This window comes from Paroedura picta, chromosome 1, assembly GCF_049243985.1.
Source record: "Paroedura picta isolate Pp20150507F chromosome 1, Ppicta_v3.0, whole genome shotgun sequence".
NCBI lineage: Eukaryota > Metazoa > Chordata > Lepidosauria > Squamata > Gekkonidae > Paroedura > Paroedura picta.
Window position 1 is genome coordinate 56,717,753 of NC_135369.1, and position 17,384 is coordinate 56,735,136.

The 17,384-nt window shown below is 41.0% G+C and overlaps 1 protein-coding gene across 1 annotated transcript in view; it reads right to left on the minus strand.

Moving 5' to 3' along the window:
* Positions 1-17,384, minus strand: part of USH2A (usherin) — a 684,687-nt gene that overhangs the window by 405,291 nt on the left and 262,012 nt on the right. Inside the window, exons 28-31 of the mRNA XM_077339259.1 lie at positions 13,053-13,326; positions 10,657-10,860; positions 10,475-10,555; positions 7,175-7,360 (exon numbers count right to left, since the gene is read on the minus strand). Of these exons, the coding sequence (XP_077195374.1) occupies positions 7,175-7,360; positions 10,475-10,555; positions 10,657-10,860; positions 13,053-13,326 (745 nt within the window). The remainder of the gene's footprint in view (positions 1-7,174; positions 7,361-10,474; positions 10,556-10,656; positions 10,861-13,052; positions 13,327-17,384) is intronic.

The following is a 17,384-nucleotide window of genomic DNA, read 5'->3' on the forward strand; positions in this document are numbered from 1 at the left end:
TGCTAAGGCAGGCAGAAGGAGGAATCCCAACAACACTGCAAGATTTTTACTAGCTTATTTTCTTTGGATAAAATGGCAAGAATTCTCCTACTATCCGGCACACTTTAAAGGTGGTTCATAGGTATACCAGAAAGCTAAGCAAGAAACATTTGCTATTGGCTAGTTTCATCAAGGGCATATTTACCACTTTATAAAGCTTTTGCAGTCACATTAATGCAGAATACAAACAGCCAATTCTCAAGAATGATATGATAGTTAGGTGGTTAGGTGAATAGGGAATGGATTAGAGCGGTGGTCCCCAACCACCGGGCCATGCCTGGGAGTTCAATCCCAGCAGCCGGCTCAAGGTTGCCTCAGCCTTCCATCCTTCCGAGGTCGGTAAAAGGAGTACCCAGCTTGCTGGGGGGGGGGGGGGGTAAACATGACTGGGGAAGGCACTGGCAAACCACCCCTTATTGAGTCTGCCATGAAAATGCTAGAGGGTGTCACCCCAAGGGTCAGACATGACTCAGTGCTTGCACAGGGGATACCTTTACGTTTTTTATATGGCACTGGTCAGACCACACCTGGAGTACTGTGTGCAGTTCTGGAGGCCTCACTTCAAGAAGGACGTAGATAAAAATGAAAGGGTACAGAGGAGAGCGATGAGGGTGATCTGGGGCCAAGGGAACAAGCCCTATGAAGATAGGTTGAGGGACTTGGGAATGTTCAGCCTGGAGAAAAGGAGGTTGAGAAGGGGACATGATAGCCCTCTTTAAGTATTTGAAAGGTTGTCAGTTGGAGGAGGGCAGGGTGCTGTTCCCATTGGCTGCAGAGGAAAGGACACGCAGTAATGGGTTTAACTAACTACGAGTACAATGATCTAGGCTAGATATCAGGAAAAAAAAATTCACAGTCAGAGTAGTTCAGCAGTGGAATAGGCTGCCTAAGGAGGTGGTGAGCTCCCCTTCACTGGCAGTCTTCAAGCAAAGGTTGGATACACACTTTTCTTGGATGCTTTAGGATGCTTTGGACTGATCCTGCGTTGAGCAGGGGGTTGGACTAGATGGTCTGTATGGCCCCTTCCAACTCTATGATTCTATGAATCAACTGCATGTTTGCTTTCTCTGGGGCTGATTTCTCTCATTTAAATACAACCAAATTAGTTTTGCACATTTGAACATTAACCAGTTGAAAACCATGTGAAATTCTTTCTCCTGTGAAAACTAGGTTTCCAGGCCTGCATCTACACGAAAGCTTTTCCACATTTCTGTCACCCAGCTGTGCACTTTCTCCTTCATGTTTCCACATGATGTCATTTTCTATGCACAGACAATTAACAGTCTGTTCTTTCTCCTCCCCCCAGAAAACTGCCTTACTTTAGACATGTTTTAAAATGGTATTTCCTGGGCAGAAAAATCCACAGGAGCTGTACTTTGCATCTGTAGGGGAAACTGCAGTTGCAATTCTTCAGTGAAGGGCTTGTTGATTTCTTGTGAACTACTCTTTTCACTTGTTGATGACTGCAGACTGTCCAGGTCCTGTTATCAGTTAGGGCAAAAGGAGAGAATTTGCCCTCTGGAAAGAAGGTAGGGGATTGTTGGGGGATTTGCAAGTAGGAAGTATTGTGTTATTCTTTTCTAGCATCATTCATTCCAAATTTTAAGGAGGGAGAACAGCTGTCTGCAAATACACGGGAGATTTTTTACAAGGTTTTTTACAGGTGTTGCATTATTTTTATGCAATGCTGTCTTACCCATGCTCCTCAATTTAAAAAAAAAATAGCTACTGGGTAGGTGAAGGATCTGGAGGGCCTAGTGAGAACACTGTGTGGAGGTGATTCAATCTACTTCAGGTGTGAGAGCAAAACCACCACTAAAAATGAAGTGAGAACAGATTAACCTGGGCTGGAATCTCCATTGCAAGGGCAATTTCACCCAGAATCACATCAGCAACCAGACTACCGTGGAAAATCACTGGTGTGAAAGCAGCCCAGCTTAATATTCTCTTGGGACATGTAAACTTTCCACATGATTTGTTTTTATTTAAATATTTTCAACCCACTTTCCCCAGTGTTCAAAGTCACCAGCAATATACCTAAAGCAATTAGAGTAGAATACTAAGGTGATCAGGAACAATGTACATGCAGAAGCAAATACTGGATTATCAAAGTTTAAATGATACTGTAGGATAACCAACAAATCATAAAGAAGCAACAGAAAACAGTGCCAAGTCTTCATTTCGCATCTCGATAGAGGCACAGAGGCATTGAACAAATCATTAAAGGAGAAATAATTATACCATTCAGAAGCTTGAGTTAAAAGCAGTGTTTTCACACCTATTTTTATTTACTTAAATACACAGATTCTAGATATAACCAAAGATTTTTCATATTACTAGAAGTTACCTTTAACATTTTTATCTTTTAAAATCATTAAGGTTAATTCTCTCCAGGGTCATGCATAATTTGATAAATTTTTGTCTATTCAGATGTTGACACATTAGTTGAACCGACAGTTTTGGAACAAGTTACTGAAAATCCAAGGAATTCTATAAGAGGCTTTCTACTCTTTTTAACAGACTTATCTCCATCACTCTGTGCATCAGGTTAAACTTGTTCTGAAACTGACATGTAAAACAGTTTCTAGAATGTCATGTGACTCAGTCATTTTAGAAAAGGGTTTTTTAAAAATCCCTCTAAACATACTCAAACATAGCTCTTTGGGGCTAGGGCAGCGTGTTTCAACTTTCTGATCATGCTGTAACCATGGAGGAGCCCCTGAAATAAATTTTAAGACTTTGAGGAGCCCAAGAAGTGATGTCAGCTGGCCATACCCCCTGCCACACATATCACAACTCACACCTTTAGCTTTCATTTTGCTCCCTCTCCCTGCCTTTATTACTAGTATGACAGCTCTGCCTTATGTAGGTTGGAAAGAAGAGTAGGGGCTGAGAAGACAGCCCAGATCACCCCCCCCCACCATGCCACTTCACAGCTTCTGTGGGCCCCACTCAGAACTCCCACAGACCCCTGATTGGGAACCCCTGGACTATGGTATCAAACATTTGTTTCTTGGCCTTTAAACAATGACTAGTACTTCTAAAATTAAGATACGGGTTGATGACAGCATAAAAAACAAATAGAAAATGCTGCTGTTTGTCCAGGATTATCTTCTTGATATCTGTAAGAAGAACTGTCATTCCCAAATATTTGTGCAGACAAAAAGATTCTTCATGAGAATTTAGCAAACAGCATCAAAGCAGGTGCAACTGCTTGGCTGAACTGAAAAGTCCTTGAAATTCTTCTACTTGACCACAATACTCTCACCGTAGGACCTGGAGAGCCTACAGCCTTCATGTCTGCTGTTTTATTGCATAACTAGATTTAAAGCCCATTTTAAAAACAAATAAAATGGGCGCTAGAAGGGGGCGAGGGATGGGGCGGTGATGTCGAAAGAGTTCTGTGTGGGCAGGGAGGCAAGGGGAAGAAGGGCATGGTACGTGCTGGTGGCGGAGCGGGTGCTGGGGAGTCTACTGCGGGGGAACCTATCTGGGCGAGGCATTGGCGGCATGAAGGAGGTGAGGAGGGCATCCGCGGCCATGTTGTGGAGGACAGGCGGCAAGGACTGAGCGGGGAGCAGGGGGTGGCATGGTGGATTGCGCGCAGCGAAGCAGAGGGCGTGCGGCGATGTCTGGGGCCGCGGCATCCCGCAGAGCGGCTCAGCGGTGGCCTCTTCCTGTCGGCGATGATCTTCTAGAGTGTTGGCTGGGCACGGCAGCGTCTGCAAAGTGGTCCTCGTCCCGGGGGCACCGTTGAAGGTGGGACGGCGGGGAGCATGCTGGCTGCTCCCGGCGGCATGCAAGTTCCCGCGGAGAGGCTCGTTGTCGGCGTCTCGGGGGCCATCTTGCAGGGTCCAGGCTGGGCGCAGTGGCAGTGGTGACTCGCGGAGGTCGGGGAGCGTCTTGGCTGTTGTCCGTGGCGGCGGCGAAGGTAAGGGAGAGGCAAAGGGGGGAAGTGGGCCATCGGGGAAGGGCAGGCGCTGGGCGGAGGTGAAGAAAAGTTCCCCAATTCCTGTGGCGTGGGGTGAGGCTCCTCCCTGGCAGCGATCCTTCCAGGATGGCGGCTCGGGAGGAGTGGAGAGTTCTCGGTGCAGCGTCCGGTAGATGGGCCAATTGGCCACTTGGCCCTGGAGTGGCACTCTGAGGAGTGAATCAGGAGCCACTTTGCGGCTCCTGATTCACTCCTCAGAGTTTTTATACCAGACAGGGACCACCCTAACTCCTCTCCACTTGCCCTTACTGAATTATTTAGTCCGTGGCGCCCCGCGGGGCGCCACAGGACAGTTTAAAGATGTTGAATTCCATATAATACTTGTAATAAAGTACAGTATTTTTGCATTTATTGTTAAGTATTAGATTTCCAAAAAAGTTTGTCTGTATGTATTCAGTCCCTTTCCAATAGATATAGAAGTCTGTTAGCTTATGCACAGAAAGATGAAAGGGCCAAACTGAAAGCTATTTTTGAAGGTGTGGTTTGTTGAGTATATGATTAAGAAAGGGATCAGAGGTAAACATTCTTCCCTGAGCTATTGGTCTTGATTTCACACTTGTACATAAACACACCAGATTCCCTGTATGTTTCCTCAGAGGCAAACAGAAGTTCAAGCAGTCAATTATGTTTAGTGTAAAGGAAAAAAGGCTAAAACTTGTCTCTCATACCTCTCTCCTCTGAATGGGAGATCCCTAAAAGAACATTGGAGGTCTGTTCACAAATCACATTTGGTTTAGGTCAAAGAATTAAGATGAGCCTGCTTAAGTGCCAGTCAAAAGCTCTTGCTGTAAATATGTAACTTTCAACTTAGAAAAAGTAACCTATCAACCTCAGAACACAGTCAAAAACGTTCTGTTTCTGAAAGCTAGACTAAAATCTGACTTTGAGATTCGAGTGGACAAAAACTCACCTCTTAGTGATTTCGAAAACATGTTATTGCTCAAAAAAACCACACTTACAGGGCCAGATCTATAAACTACTTTTGAAATATGAAACTGAGACGGAACAAGTAAAGAACTGTATGATTAAATGGATGCAAAATTTGGGCTCCATAATTGCTATGGAGGAATGGGAATGAGTATGGATTAAAATTCCTAAACAAATCAACAGCCAGATTTTAAGGGAAAACTGGTATAAGAAGTTTTATAGATGGTATATTACTCCAAAGGTTATTGCAAAAATTTCAGATAGGTTTGATAATAAATGTTGGAAATGTAATAAAGCAATAGGTTCATCATATGTGGTGGAATTGTGAGAAAGCAAAAAAAGTATTGGGCTAAAATACATATGGTGTTACAGGAAATATTTAAAATGCGATACCCATTGAAGCCTGAATCTATGTTGCTAAGTTTTCATCCAAGTGCTTTACCAAGTTCTTCTAGAATCCTCTTCTTCCATGCAACTACGGCGGCGCGGTTGGTGTGGGTGAAGCACTGGAAGGCGACCGAGACCCCAACTATTCCTACATGGCTAGACAAAATGGCAAGACTCACTAACATGGTGAAGAAGAAACCACCGGAAGATTATGACGAACAGTGGAGCGACTACCTGGACTTTCTTAAGAAAGACAGTAGTAACTGCTAGGCTAGGACTAATATGCAATGGGAACTGACTACATATTTCTTGAGATAATATCAGACTATATTACGTAAGGTTTATTTGTATAGATGATGTATAGACTAGGATATAATAACTACCTATCAGCTGGTCGTCTTCTTTTTTCTTTTTTACTCTTCTGTACTTTATATATAATAACAATAAACAATAAAATTCAAAAAATTAAAAACATTCTGTTTCAGCAAAGCAGCTGGCTCTATGGCCCATGACTTTCTTACAACCCAGGCAATGAAAGGGGAATGGGTTAGTAAAGGCATGGCAAGGCATGATCTCTGACTAGCTGATTCCCTTGAATGAGAGAGATCCACTTTGATCTCAGCTCTTCTTGTCAAAATGTAGGACGAGGAGAAAGCTAGAAGGAAAATCCTCGAGGTATGAATGCATGTAAAAGCTTTGGCATTACAGCCATGTAAAAGGGCCCAGTCCCCAGTTCCCAAAAGAGGTAAGGAGAAAAACCCCAGCCAGCCAGCCCTGTGCCGTGCATGGTATGACTGGGTACCTCCTTCACCACTGGGTACATTATCAAGTGGGGAAAGGCCAGGAGGGGCAGAGCTAGGGACATTCTTCACCAAATGGGGCATGACCAAGCTGCTTGTATCCTTCACCTCCCCATAAAGACCAAGGGATGGAGGTAGCAGATTACAGCCACCATGCATGGTACCCCAGGTCATTTGCCCACTAGGACTTTTCCTGATCAATCTACCCCAATTTGATAGATGATTGCTTGCTTAGCAAGAAAAAGACCATAACAAAGGCATTTGTTTTGTAAGCTATCCAGTACCTAACTGACACATGACACTCTACACAGAAAACAAAATGAGCTATCAAGTAAAATGTACAGCTACAGAAGGTATGTGGAAAGGATGGGAAAAAGAGTTTTGTTTTTGTTTTAATATTCCTAGAAATAAAAATCGCCTTGCAAGTAGAAAGACAACTAGAGGACTAGCCTGGGCTACAACCTTTCTATGTTTGTGCTAATATTGTAACTTCTAATTAGCTGCTTTTGTTCCTGCAAGAAAATATTCAAAGGCAACAAATCATTCACCACCTGAAGAGGTAAAAGCCCTTTAGACTCACAGAATCATAGAGTTGGGCCATATAAGGCATTTAGTCCAACCCCCTGCTCAATACAGGATAAGCATCTGTCCAGCCGATGCTGGAGGGAACTCACCACCTCCATAGGCAGCCGATTCCACTGCTGAACTACTCTATGAACATTTTTATCCTGATATCTAGCCAGGACCATTCTATACAAAGTTTAAACCCATGACTGCAAGTAAATCCTCTGCTGTCAACAGGAACCCTTCCCTGCTTTCCTTCAAGTAATAACCTTTTAAATAGGCGATATGAACCCAATTCTGTGGTAGCTGTATGCTCGATTTAAGCATTCAAAAAAATGGAAAGGATATGATATGTTGAGCTATTCCACTATGACAGCAATGACTATATAGTATCTGAGCACAATCGCTCAGCCTCTCAACACAGATATACACATACTGCTTTAAATAAATATGTATTGGCATGTACCTGTGAATGCACTTGTATTAGAAATCTCTGTAATGACAGGAGCTGTGCTGGAACCATCTTCATTGGAGGCTTTCAGAATATACTTCTCAATTACACCTACGACCCCAACTGGATCATCCCAGGTAACCTCAATGCTGTAACCATTTATGCTGTGAACTCTTGAGGGTGTTGGCACGCTTTGTGGGACTGCGAAAGGATAAAAGAGAAATAGAGAAAATGGCACTCCTAAGAAGACTACTGCCCCATTCTTCACTTTTAATAGTTGCAGTAAATCAGATTCACCATTAGCATAAATACAATTTATTAGAGTTGTAACTTTCCAGCATTGATTTAATATGACTGCACATCTTGAGCCATTCAGTTTTAGCTATATTTCAAAACCATCAGAACTCCATCTACATAACATTCTTCTTTGTCTAGTTCAGGTTTTCAAAAAACATTCAATGTATCAATGAAATGAAACATCACTAGGAAAGAAAGGAGGTGGACTGCACGGGTTCCAACAATATAATGATGTTACTAAGGAAGGCTAAATAATTAGATTGTTATTATACAGAGGGATTTGACACTTCATACCTAAGATGCCACAAATTATTGCTGAAAAGCAATCCAATTCTAAACATATGCAATTTCATCTTTTGAAATCCTCCTGTATCAAACTAAAGTTTAAAAAGTAAATTGCAGAAGCATAAAACTATTTAGTGGAATCTAGTTCTATTAATGTCACTTGGAATTTTTTTTTTCATCAATGCCAGCAGAATTGCACTAAACGAAGCTAGAATTCAGAAGTGAAGCTTACAGTGTTTGCCAGCATTCATCTCATGACTTTTTCTATGGATCATGAATAGGATTTTAGTGAATCAGCATCTCCCAAACAATATAAACAATGTGTTCTTAAAACACACACACACACACACACAACTTGCAAAGTCTAGGTTGTGGAATCACAGAAACCTGAGTAAAAACATCTTATTGCTAAAAACCTTTAACTATTTATTAGACATTGCTGTGTCAAGTTAAAAGATCTGGTCAGAAGCAGCCTCATCACGCATGACTACACAAAGGATGCTGAGAAGAGGCCCAAGGAACTCTATGGCAGAATGATGGATGGTGGTTTTGTTAGAAATGCATGTGTACTCTAGAGTCCTGGTGATTAGGCCTGCTGTAGCTTCTCAGCATCAAGAATCCCTCTTTTTATGCCCTTATTGCTTAGACTAATTAAACAAAATCATCTTGGGAGGGCAGGGGAGGGGCAGGAACTTTGTATAACAGACATGAGAAGGTTATGTTTTAAAGTATTTCAGTGAGTGGCTGTGGTTCTTCAAGGAGGCAACAATGTGCTGCTTCAGGCTGCTGACAATACTACATTAATATATTGATTTTATTAGTTTTGAAATGTATCACAGGACAAGATAAGATACTGTACAGCAGATGGTCTTCTCATAGGGGACACAACAAAACCGACTCAAAAATAATTAAATAGTGCAATTATTTTCCAGCCCTTGGGAACATGTAGCTTCTCAGTGCTGCGGTCAGATTGTAAATATAAATTTATGGTCTAACTTACTCTGGTCAGACAATTAGGATAAAAATATGGCTGTATTTGCTCACTTTGGGAGGATCGACCGAATGGTGGCATTAAGACATGCATTTGCAAATAAAAATTCTGCTTTTGGTAAAAGTGTCAAAAGCATTACTGTACCAGTTTACAAGAGGGCTAATTGGAAAAGTTATATTCCAGAGCTGATCTGACATTTTATATTCGAACTCTCAACAGGAGAAATCACAAGATTTTGACTAAAATGTACCATAAAAAGTCATTTAAAAAATTTAACGATACAGTATTTTCTTCATGGAGTCCAAGACCAAGGTATATTGTTCAGATGAATATTTTATCAAATAAGCAATATTTCTGTGACTCACAGTTCATCTAAAGCCTAAAAGTAATACTAAATTAAACTAAAATTGACCCATGTCAATATAGATAGCTGTGCTAGCTAGCATATATGTTTTTGCCTTTCATCTGTCTATCATCTCATATGAAAACTTTTTAATATACATTCCAAAATGGCTACTTGTGTACTATTTTTTAAAAAGTATGGCATCAGAAAAATAATACATCTATTAAGCAATGCAGTAGAACTAGGAGTGACAGACATTTGAAACACAGCTGTTGTCTGAACAATGTATTAAATATGGCATTAAACAATTCAGAACATGCTATTACAGCCATAGAACATTTTCCTGTACCAATCTGTTGTGATGAAGCCCCATTGCAACCAAACTACATACCCATATGAACTGGGAGACTGGTTTGCAAACTGACCTGATTTGTACCTGTTCATGAGCTATTTAAACTTTAAACCTCTTATTTTTGATCCCTGTAAATTTCGCTTTTTGCTGCTCAGTTATTTTATTTAAATGGCTCTGAGTCATTTAAATCCTGCTTTCTGCTCTCTGTGAAACCACTGCTTTCTGCTACCCATGTTTTTTAAAACTCTGCAGGGGTTTCCAAATCACTGAGTGGCAGGGAGATCTCTGCCAACTGTTTTTCATAAAGATTATGAAAATGAACAAAAATGAACAGCCATGAACTACACCAAAATTCACAAAAGTTTGTGGCAAGTCTTTAGTTTGCAAATATCACTTCAGAAACCACGGACTGACCAAAATTGAATTGAAGATCATGAGCTGGTTCAAGCCCAACCCTATGTCTCACCTCCTCAGGCAAGCTGTTCCATTGGGGGCGGGGGCGGGGGTAACTATTAAGAAGGCATGTATACAAGCTGTTGTTGATCTTGCCTGTGTATAGAATGACACCTTCAAGACAGTCCTGTTCAGAAGAGTGAAGTTGTTGCAGTGGTAGAAAAGTAGTTTTATGGACATGAGGGTTCAAGTCCATAAAGGGCTTTATCTCCGATAGGCAATACATTTAATTGAGTTTGGCAGCTGACGGGAAGTCAATAGAGTGCCTGCAGAGTGGATGTAATCTCTGACTCAGTATTATATGGATATCCCCCATGAAGTTAAGGAATACTTATTGGGTTAATCTCTCATTATTTATTTGTTTACATTATTTTTGCTTGATTTTTATCCCACCACTTTCCATAGAAATTTATTCCCTTAAGAACTATGACCTTATTTTTGCCAAATGAACAAAGTTTAAGATTGAGCTGTAAATATCTCTGATTTCAGGGGGATTTTACTTCCACAAGAGTGATACTTGGTGTTTTTTTGTTAGTTTTGATACTAGCAACTTAAAAATTTGAGATGAAAACAAAGGATGGAAACATCAGTTACCTGACTCCCTTGTGCGGCCACGATTCCAGGCACTAGATACAGATCCACCTTTGTTAGAAGCAGTTACCCGATAAAGATATTCTTAACGGCAAGAGAGACAGGGAGAGACTAAATGTGAGAATACATTATTACAAGGTGAACTAAAACAATACAAGTGTTTATATAAGGAGCCAAGGTGGTACCTGTAAATGGTTGGAGACCACTATCATAAACACTCTGCTCTTTTCCTTGGTACACGAGGATGGAGTCATTTCCCCGGCAGTTAACAGCATTGTCAGTTGATAGGCATCCATCCAGATTGACTCTGACAGTACTGCTGGACACAGATGCCAAGTTAACGACAGCACCTCGTGTAAATTTAACATCCTTCATGCAGCCACCAAAACCTAGCAAATAGTAAGGGATTAGTATCACATAAAGGGCTTCGGTTGTTAATTAAGAATCATGTTTTGCTTCTCACAGTGCTACGTTTCAGTGATAAAGAAAGCTGAATGTAAATGTTAAACTTCAAATTATGTTTGAGAAATGATTTTTAAAATGATACTTAAACTGAGATGGAACAATCACTGTTGAATTTCTATCATTCTGAAAGGTACATGGATTATTCAACAGCCAGCCTACATGGATAAACTTTAATTCCCCCCTCTTGCCACCAGATGTTCTAACAGATCGACATAAAACAGGTGCAAAATATCAATTTGGAGATATGCTCCCTAATATTTCATGGCTTTCTCATACATTCATATTGTAGCTTGATCAAAGGTACAGAGGTAAATTGGAATATATTTTTTAACAATTCATGATTAAATTGTTATTATCATGTGCTCTAAATGTACTATTCCAACCATAATATAAACATCAGCAGAGCAGCACTAATTACCCATGCTTTGTTTTTTTTTAATGAGTTAAACTTGAAGAGAAGGGAGTTCTGTGTTTTCATCATAACATACACATTTTACACACAAATAAGTGCAACAAACTTCCAAACAGATGCTTTTGTTATGGAACAGCCAGTTTGTGAGGGGGAAGTTTTTAATGGAGAAGGATGCTTGATACTTTCTCCATTCATTATTTTTCTGCAGCATCTCCTCCCTTCCCCCCATATCTTTTTTCCCTTTCGAATTTCACAAGTAATTTCATGGAGGCTAACTTGGGAAAGGAACAACAACCCACAAAGAGAGGGTTAAATACTACTGACCACCAAAAAAAAATCCTAGAACACATATTCCATAGCAAAAACAGCACAGATTTTATTACCTCATTTTGTATATAATATTTAGGCTGAGACCAGGTATGTGCAGTAGTCATTAGACATTCCCAACATCCTGTTTATTTACAATCTGCATACAAACATCAGATAACATCAGCCCACCCGTACTTCATATGAGAGGAATGGATTCAGTAAAGGAAGCCGTAGCCCACAGTTCACAAGGCCTGAACATGGATGTTAAAGGTAGGACATTTTGAGGTTCATTAATTCAAAGAGTCACCATAAATCAGAAGCTACTTGACAGCACTTGACACACACACATATACAGACACACACAACACCACACAACCACATATTATCTTTTATGGAAACACACGGCAATGACCAAGAATTCACTGGGTAAACATGTTCATTGCTACATAGGATAATGGACATATTTAACTGATGGCAATACAGGGATGGGATTGTCAATAATGCAAAAAATGCACATCCTGGTATATTCCCAACCACCTGGAAGTTGACTAGAAATCTCTGAAAGATAGCACCTCTAGAGCCTTGGCAAGCAGCATCCGGCTAGGGTGAACACGGAATGTTGCTGAAATCCTGGCTGTGAGCCTTGATCAGGCTGCACATAATTGTTGCCCAGGGAGCAGCACTGTCCCACCTCAATAAACGGGGGAAAGCTGCAGATTGATTTGTAGAACACTGCAGATTGTGGATAATGCCGCCACTATTATTTCTTGTCTTCTTTCAGGAGCAAGAGGAAATTCTTTAAAAGTCAGCTGTGTGTGTATGTACATTATACAGGGCCAGCTTCAAGGAGTAACAAAACACGTAGCTATCAGGGGCCCAGGAATGACCTCTGCTTGCTTGTTCACCTGAATGAGTAAGTAGCAATGGCACCTGGAAGTAGCTGTCATCCACACACCTGTCCCTCATTCTCTGGACATACATGGTACCAAGAAGAGTGGGTGACTTTCCTGGTTCTTTTAGTCACGTGTCCAACACTGGTATTTTTGAAACTGCTGCCACAGGGAAAGGAAGACCCAAGCAGGGTTCAATTTTGCATTATGTGGATTAAATCCTCTAGATCCTATTGTCCTAATATGACTCTAATTGCGAATGCTGACAGGGGCTCCTGGGAATTGTAGCCCATGGACATCTGGAGGGCCCCAGTTTGACTACCCCAGGCCTAGACCTTTAGTGGTCCTCTTTCAAATTTTTTCTGCTTAAAGAGGGCGAAGTCATAAGGTCAGAGGTCATTTTTATTTTTTGGGGGGGAGGGAACAAATAGGCTATTAAAGTATATTTCCTGTCAATATAAATGCACATAAAGATTTTTGTTTGTTTGTTTTGGCTATAACACACCTTGCTGTAATTCTAGTTCCTTAAAGGTATCTTGGATCTCATCTGGGATTCCTCCAATGTAGACCGGTGAATTTACAATCAACTCTTCTAAACCAGGTACCACCACCTGCTCTGTCAGTTCATTCACCCTTGCTGAAACTACCAATCCTCTTTTTTTCAGGATAACTTTTTTCCATTTTCCATCGCAATAAGACAGTCCAAGCCAGAGATTCACATGTGTAGAAACAACGTTGTTTTTTAAAAGAAACCTTAGGATTCCACTTTTCAGTTCTGCCTGTAGTTTTGAAGTTAAAATAGAAAAAAAGATCAGTTGGAAAAGAAAGACAAAAGAAACATATAGCATATATTTAAACAAGTCAAATAAAGCACGGGTGATAAAATATATCCATAAAAAGCCATATAGAAGAGCACTGGTTCTACAAAATAAAGAATATAAAACAGGGTTGCATTTACTGTAACTGCTGTTCACAGATTGTCTTCTGTGCAGGCCTACACTGGGACTACATAAGTATGGACAAGTTGTGGAGAAGAACTTTCTAGCATCCTTCAGATGCAAAAAATCAAACCATAAATTTAATCATAACAACTAAACACCATTGCAAGAGAAACCATATGAAAAATGTTAACAGTAAGAATATTGTTCACCTGGTGAACATCTAAAAAAGGCCGATTCCCACCTCCTTATTTTGAAACCAGAGAGCATCTGGAATAGAAGTTGGAGTGTCAGGGCCCTCCTGGCAATTGGCAAGGAATGGGGGTGACTTACAAGGAGAAGGAGGGAAGCCTAGGAGACACCATTGGTTAAGTTAAGTACAGGGACCTGTTGGGCTGTGCCTTCTTTCTCTAAGAATTCTAATATTTAACCTTCTTGGATGGCAGAATGCTCCCAAGAGTAAGAAATAATTTTTTGCAATTCGAGAAAAAACATGACCAGCTTCTCCAGAAAGTAAATTGATACAATTGTAATTGTAGTGAGAAAATGGTCCCCCCCTCCACCCCAGTGAGAGTCCTTACAGAACTGTGATTCAGGATGTATGGTCTTAGGTCCAGGTGCTTGTTTCCTCTCCTGTGGCTGAGGTGCGGGTTAAGAACACTGTGGTTGTTAATGAGGAGGATATATGCAATATCTCTGACAAGCCTAATGTTGTCAGGGCAGGCAGTCTACCTGGTTGTGGAGCAGGTACAGTTTCCTAATGTTTCTTCATCTCGTAACAGTTTATGCTGAGAAAAACTGTGTGACACTGTGAGGATGCCAAAGCTAGAAGAGGTTTCTTCCAATGAGTGGCCTTATGACATAAGGCACCTAACTCTCCTCTCCTTTGGGGTAAACTGTTGGCAATGGCAGAAAACCCCAATATGATGCAGCTCACCAAGGAAGAGAAGACGTAACAGGTAGTCATCCATCTCTGTCATTTTAGTGCCACACTAGGCATACGTTGAATAAGACAAGCCAGTGTGAAAATCCACAGAATAATTCAGGAATGTAGATAACAGGAGAAATTTAAATGAGGGCTAGAGCAAAACCTCTCCAATCAGTTGGGAGAACTGAGTGAAAAAGAGTTCCTTCCTTATGGTGTGTGATAGTTTTGGTGGGAAAACCTTACCCTGGGGGAGATTTCCTTTTCAATCTTTTGAAGCTAGAAAGTTCTTCTCTACAGCTGCACACATGGGAATGTATGCAGTTCTAATATGGACTGCACAAAAGACCAAAGAAGAAGGAAAATTATTATAAACAATTTTTTTAATGTGAAATTTTGGATTGCACTATTGTTCAGGCTGAACATTTGCAAGGGGGGCTATCCAACAGGTCAAAAGGCAGAAACAGGAGAAGACACTTAATTAAGCCATGATGCTTTTTTGGGAGGGTGGGGTTTATAAAATTGTTACCCACCACAAGAATGACAGGCTATAAATAAATACATACATACATACATACATACATACATACATACATACATACATACATATATACATACATACATACATACATACATACATACATACATACGTACGTACGTACGTACGTACGTACGTACGTACGTACATACGTACATACGTACATACATACAAACTCATAAGGTATATCACACATATGGAGAACTGAAAAAAATACCAAACCGGTTTTGTAAGCTGTAAACAGTCAAAAGTCTACCATTTTAAGCTCCACAAACTAGTTCATCTATACAAGATTCTCCTCCTCTTATAATTAATTTTCTTAATGACAGTTCCCCCTTCAAGGATCGCTGCCTTGTTGTGGCAAGGGGGCTTGCGTAGCTCAGTGAAGCAATGAGCTATGCCGTGCAGGGCCACCCAAGACGGACAGGTCATAGCTGAGAGCTCTGACAAAAGGTGATCCACTGGAGAAGGCAATGGCAAACCACTCCAGTATCTTTGCCATGAAAACTCTATGGACAGTTCCAATAGGCATAACGATATGACGCTGGAAGATGAGCCCCTCAGGTCGGAAGGTGTCCAATATGCTACTGGGGATGAGCAGACGGCTAGTACGAGTAGCGCCAGAATGAATGAAGCGGCTGGGCCAAAGCCGAAAGGACGCTCAGTTGTGGAAGTAACTGGTGGCGAAAAGACAGTCCGATGCTGTAAAGATTTTTATTCCATAGGAACCTGGAACGTCAGATCCATGAATCAAGGCAAGCTGGACGTGGTTAAACAAGAAACGACAAGACTGAACATCGACATTTTAGGAATCAGTGAACTAAAATGGACAGGAATGGGTGAATTTAATTCAGATGACCATCAGGTATACTACTGTGGACAAGAATCTCGCAGAAGAAATGGAGTAGCCTTCATAATCAATAAGAGAGTAGGAAAAGCAGTCTTGGGATACAATCCCCAAAATGACAGAATGATCTCAGTTCGAATCCAAGGCAAACCATTCAACATCACAGTGATCCAGGTCTATGCCCCAACCACTGCTACTGAAGAGGATGAAGTTGATCAGTTCTATGAAGCCCTACAACACCTTCTAGAAGCAACACCCAAAAATGATGTGCTTATCATCATGGGAGATTGGAATGCTAAAGTAGGAAGCCAAAAGATAACCGGGATAACAGGCAAGTTTGGCCTTGGAGTACAAAATGAAGCAGGGCACAGGCTGGTAGAATTTTGTCAAGAGAATACAATGGTCATAGCAAACACTCTTTTCCAACAACCCAAGAGACGACTCTACACATGGACATCACCAGACGGTCAACACAGAAATCAGATTGACTATGTACTCTGCAGCCAAAGATGGAAAAGTTCTATACAGGCAATAAAAACAAGACCAGGAGCTGATTGTGGTTCAGATCATGAGCTTCTTGTTGCAAAATTTAGGCTTAAATTGAAGAAAGTAGGGAAAAGCACTAGGCCACTCAGGTATGAACTAAATCATATCCCCGACGAATATACAGTAGAGGTGACAAATAGATTTAAGGAATTAGATCTGATAGACAGAGTGCCTGAAGAACTATGGACGGAGGTTCGCGACATTGTACAAGAGGTAGCAACTAAAACCATCCCAAAGAAAAAGAAATGCAAGAAATCAAAATGGCTGTCTGAGGAAGCTTTACAAATAGCTAAGGAGAGAAGGGAAGTGAAAGGCAAGGGAGAAAGAGAAGGATACACCCAATTGAATGCAGAATTCCAGAGAAAAGCTAGAAGAGATAAGAATGCCTTCTTAAATGAACAGTGCAAACAAATAGAAGAAAACAATAGAATGGGGAGGACCAGAGATCTTTTCAAGAAAATTGGAGATATGAAGAGAACGTTTCATGCAAAGATGGGTATGATAAGGAACCAAAATGGTAGGGACCTCACAGAAGCAGAAGAGATTAAGCAAATGTGGCAAAATTATACAGAAGAACTATACAAGAGCGAGCTTAACATCCCTGATGACCACAGTGGGGTAGTTACTGACCTGGAGCCAGACATCCTGGAATGTGAAGTCAAATGGGCCTTAGGAAGTCTGAGCAACAATAAAGCTAGTGGTGGTGACAGCATTCCAGTTGAACTATTCAAAATCTTAAAGGACGATGCAGTAAAAGTGCTACACTTAATATGCCAGCAAATTTGGAAAACTCAGCAATGGCCACAGGATTGGAAAAGGTCAGTTTACATTCCAATCCCAAAGAAGGGCAATGCCAAAGAATGTTCAAACTACCGCACTATTGCACTCATTTCTCATGCTAGCAAAGTTATGCTCAAAATCCTACAAGCTAGGCTCCAGCAATATGTGGACCGAGAACTTCCAGAAGTACAGGCAGGATTTCGAAGAGGTAGAGGAACTAGAGATCAAATTGCCAACATACGCTGGATCATGGAAAAAGCTAG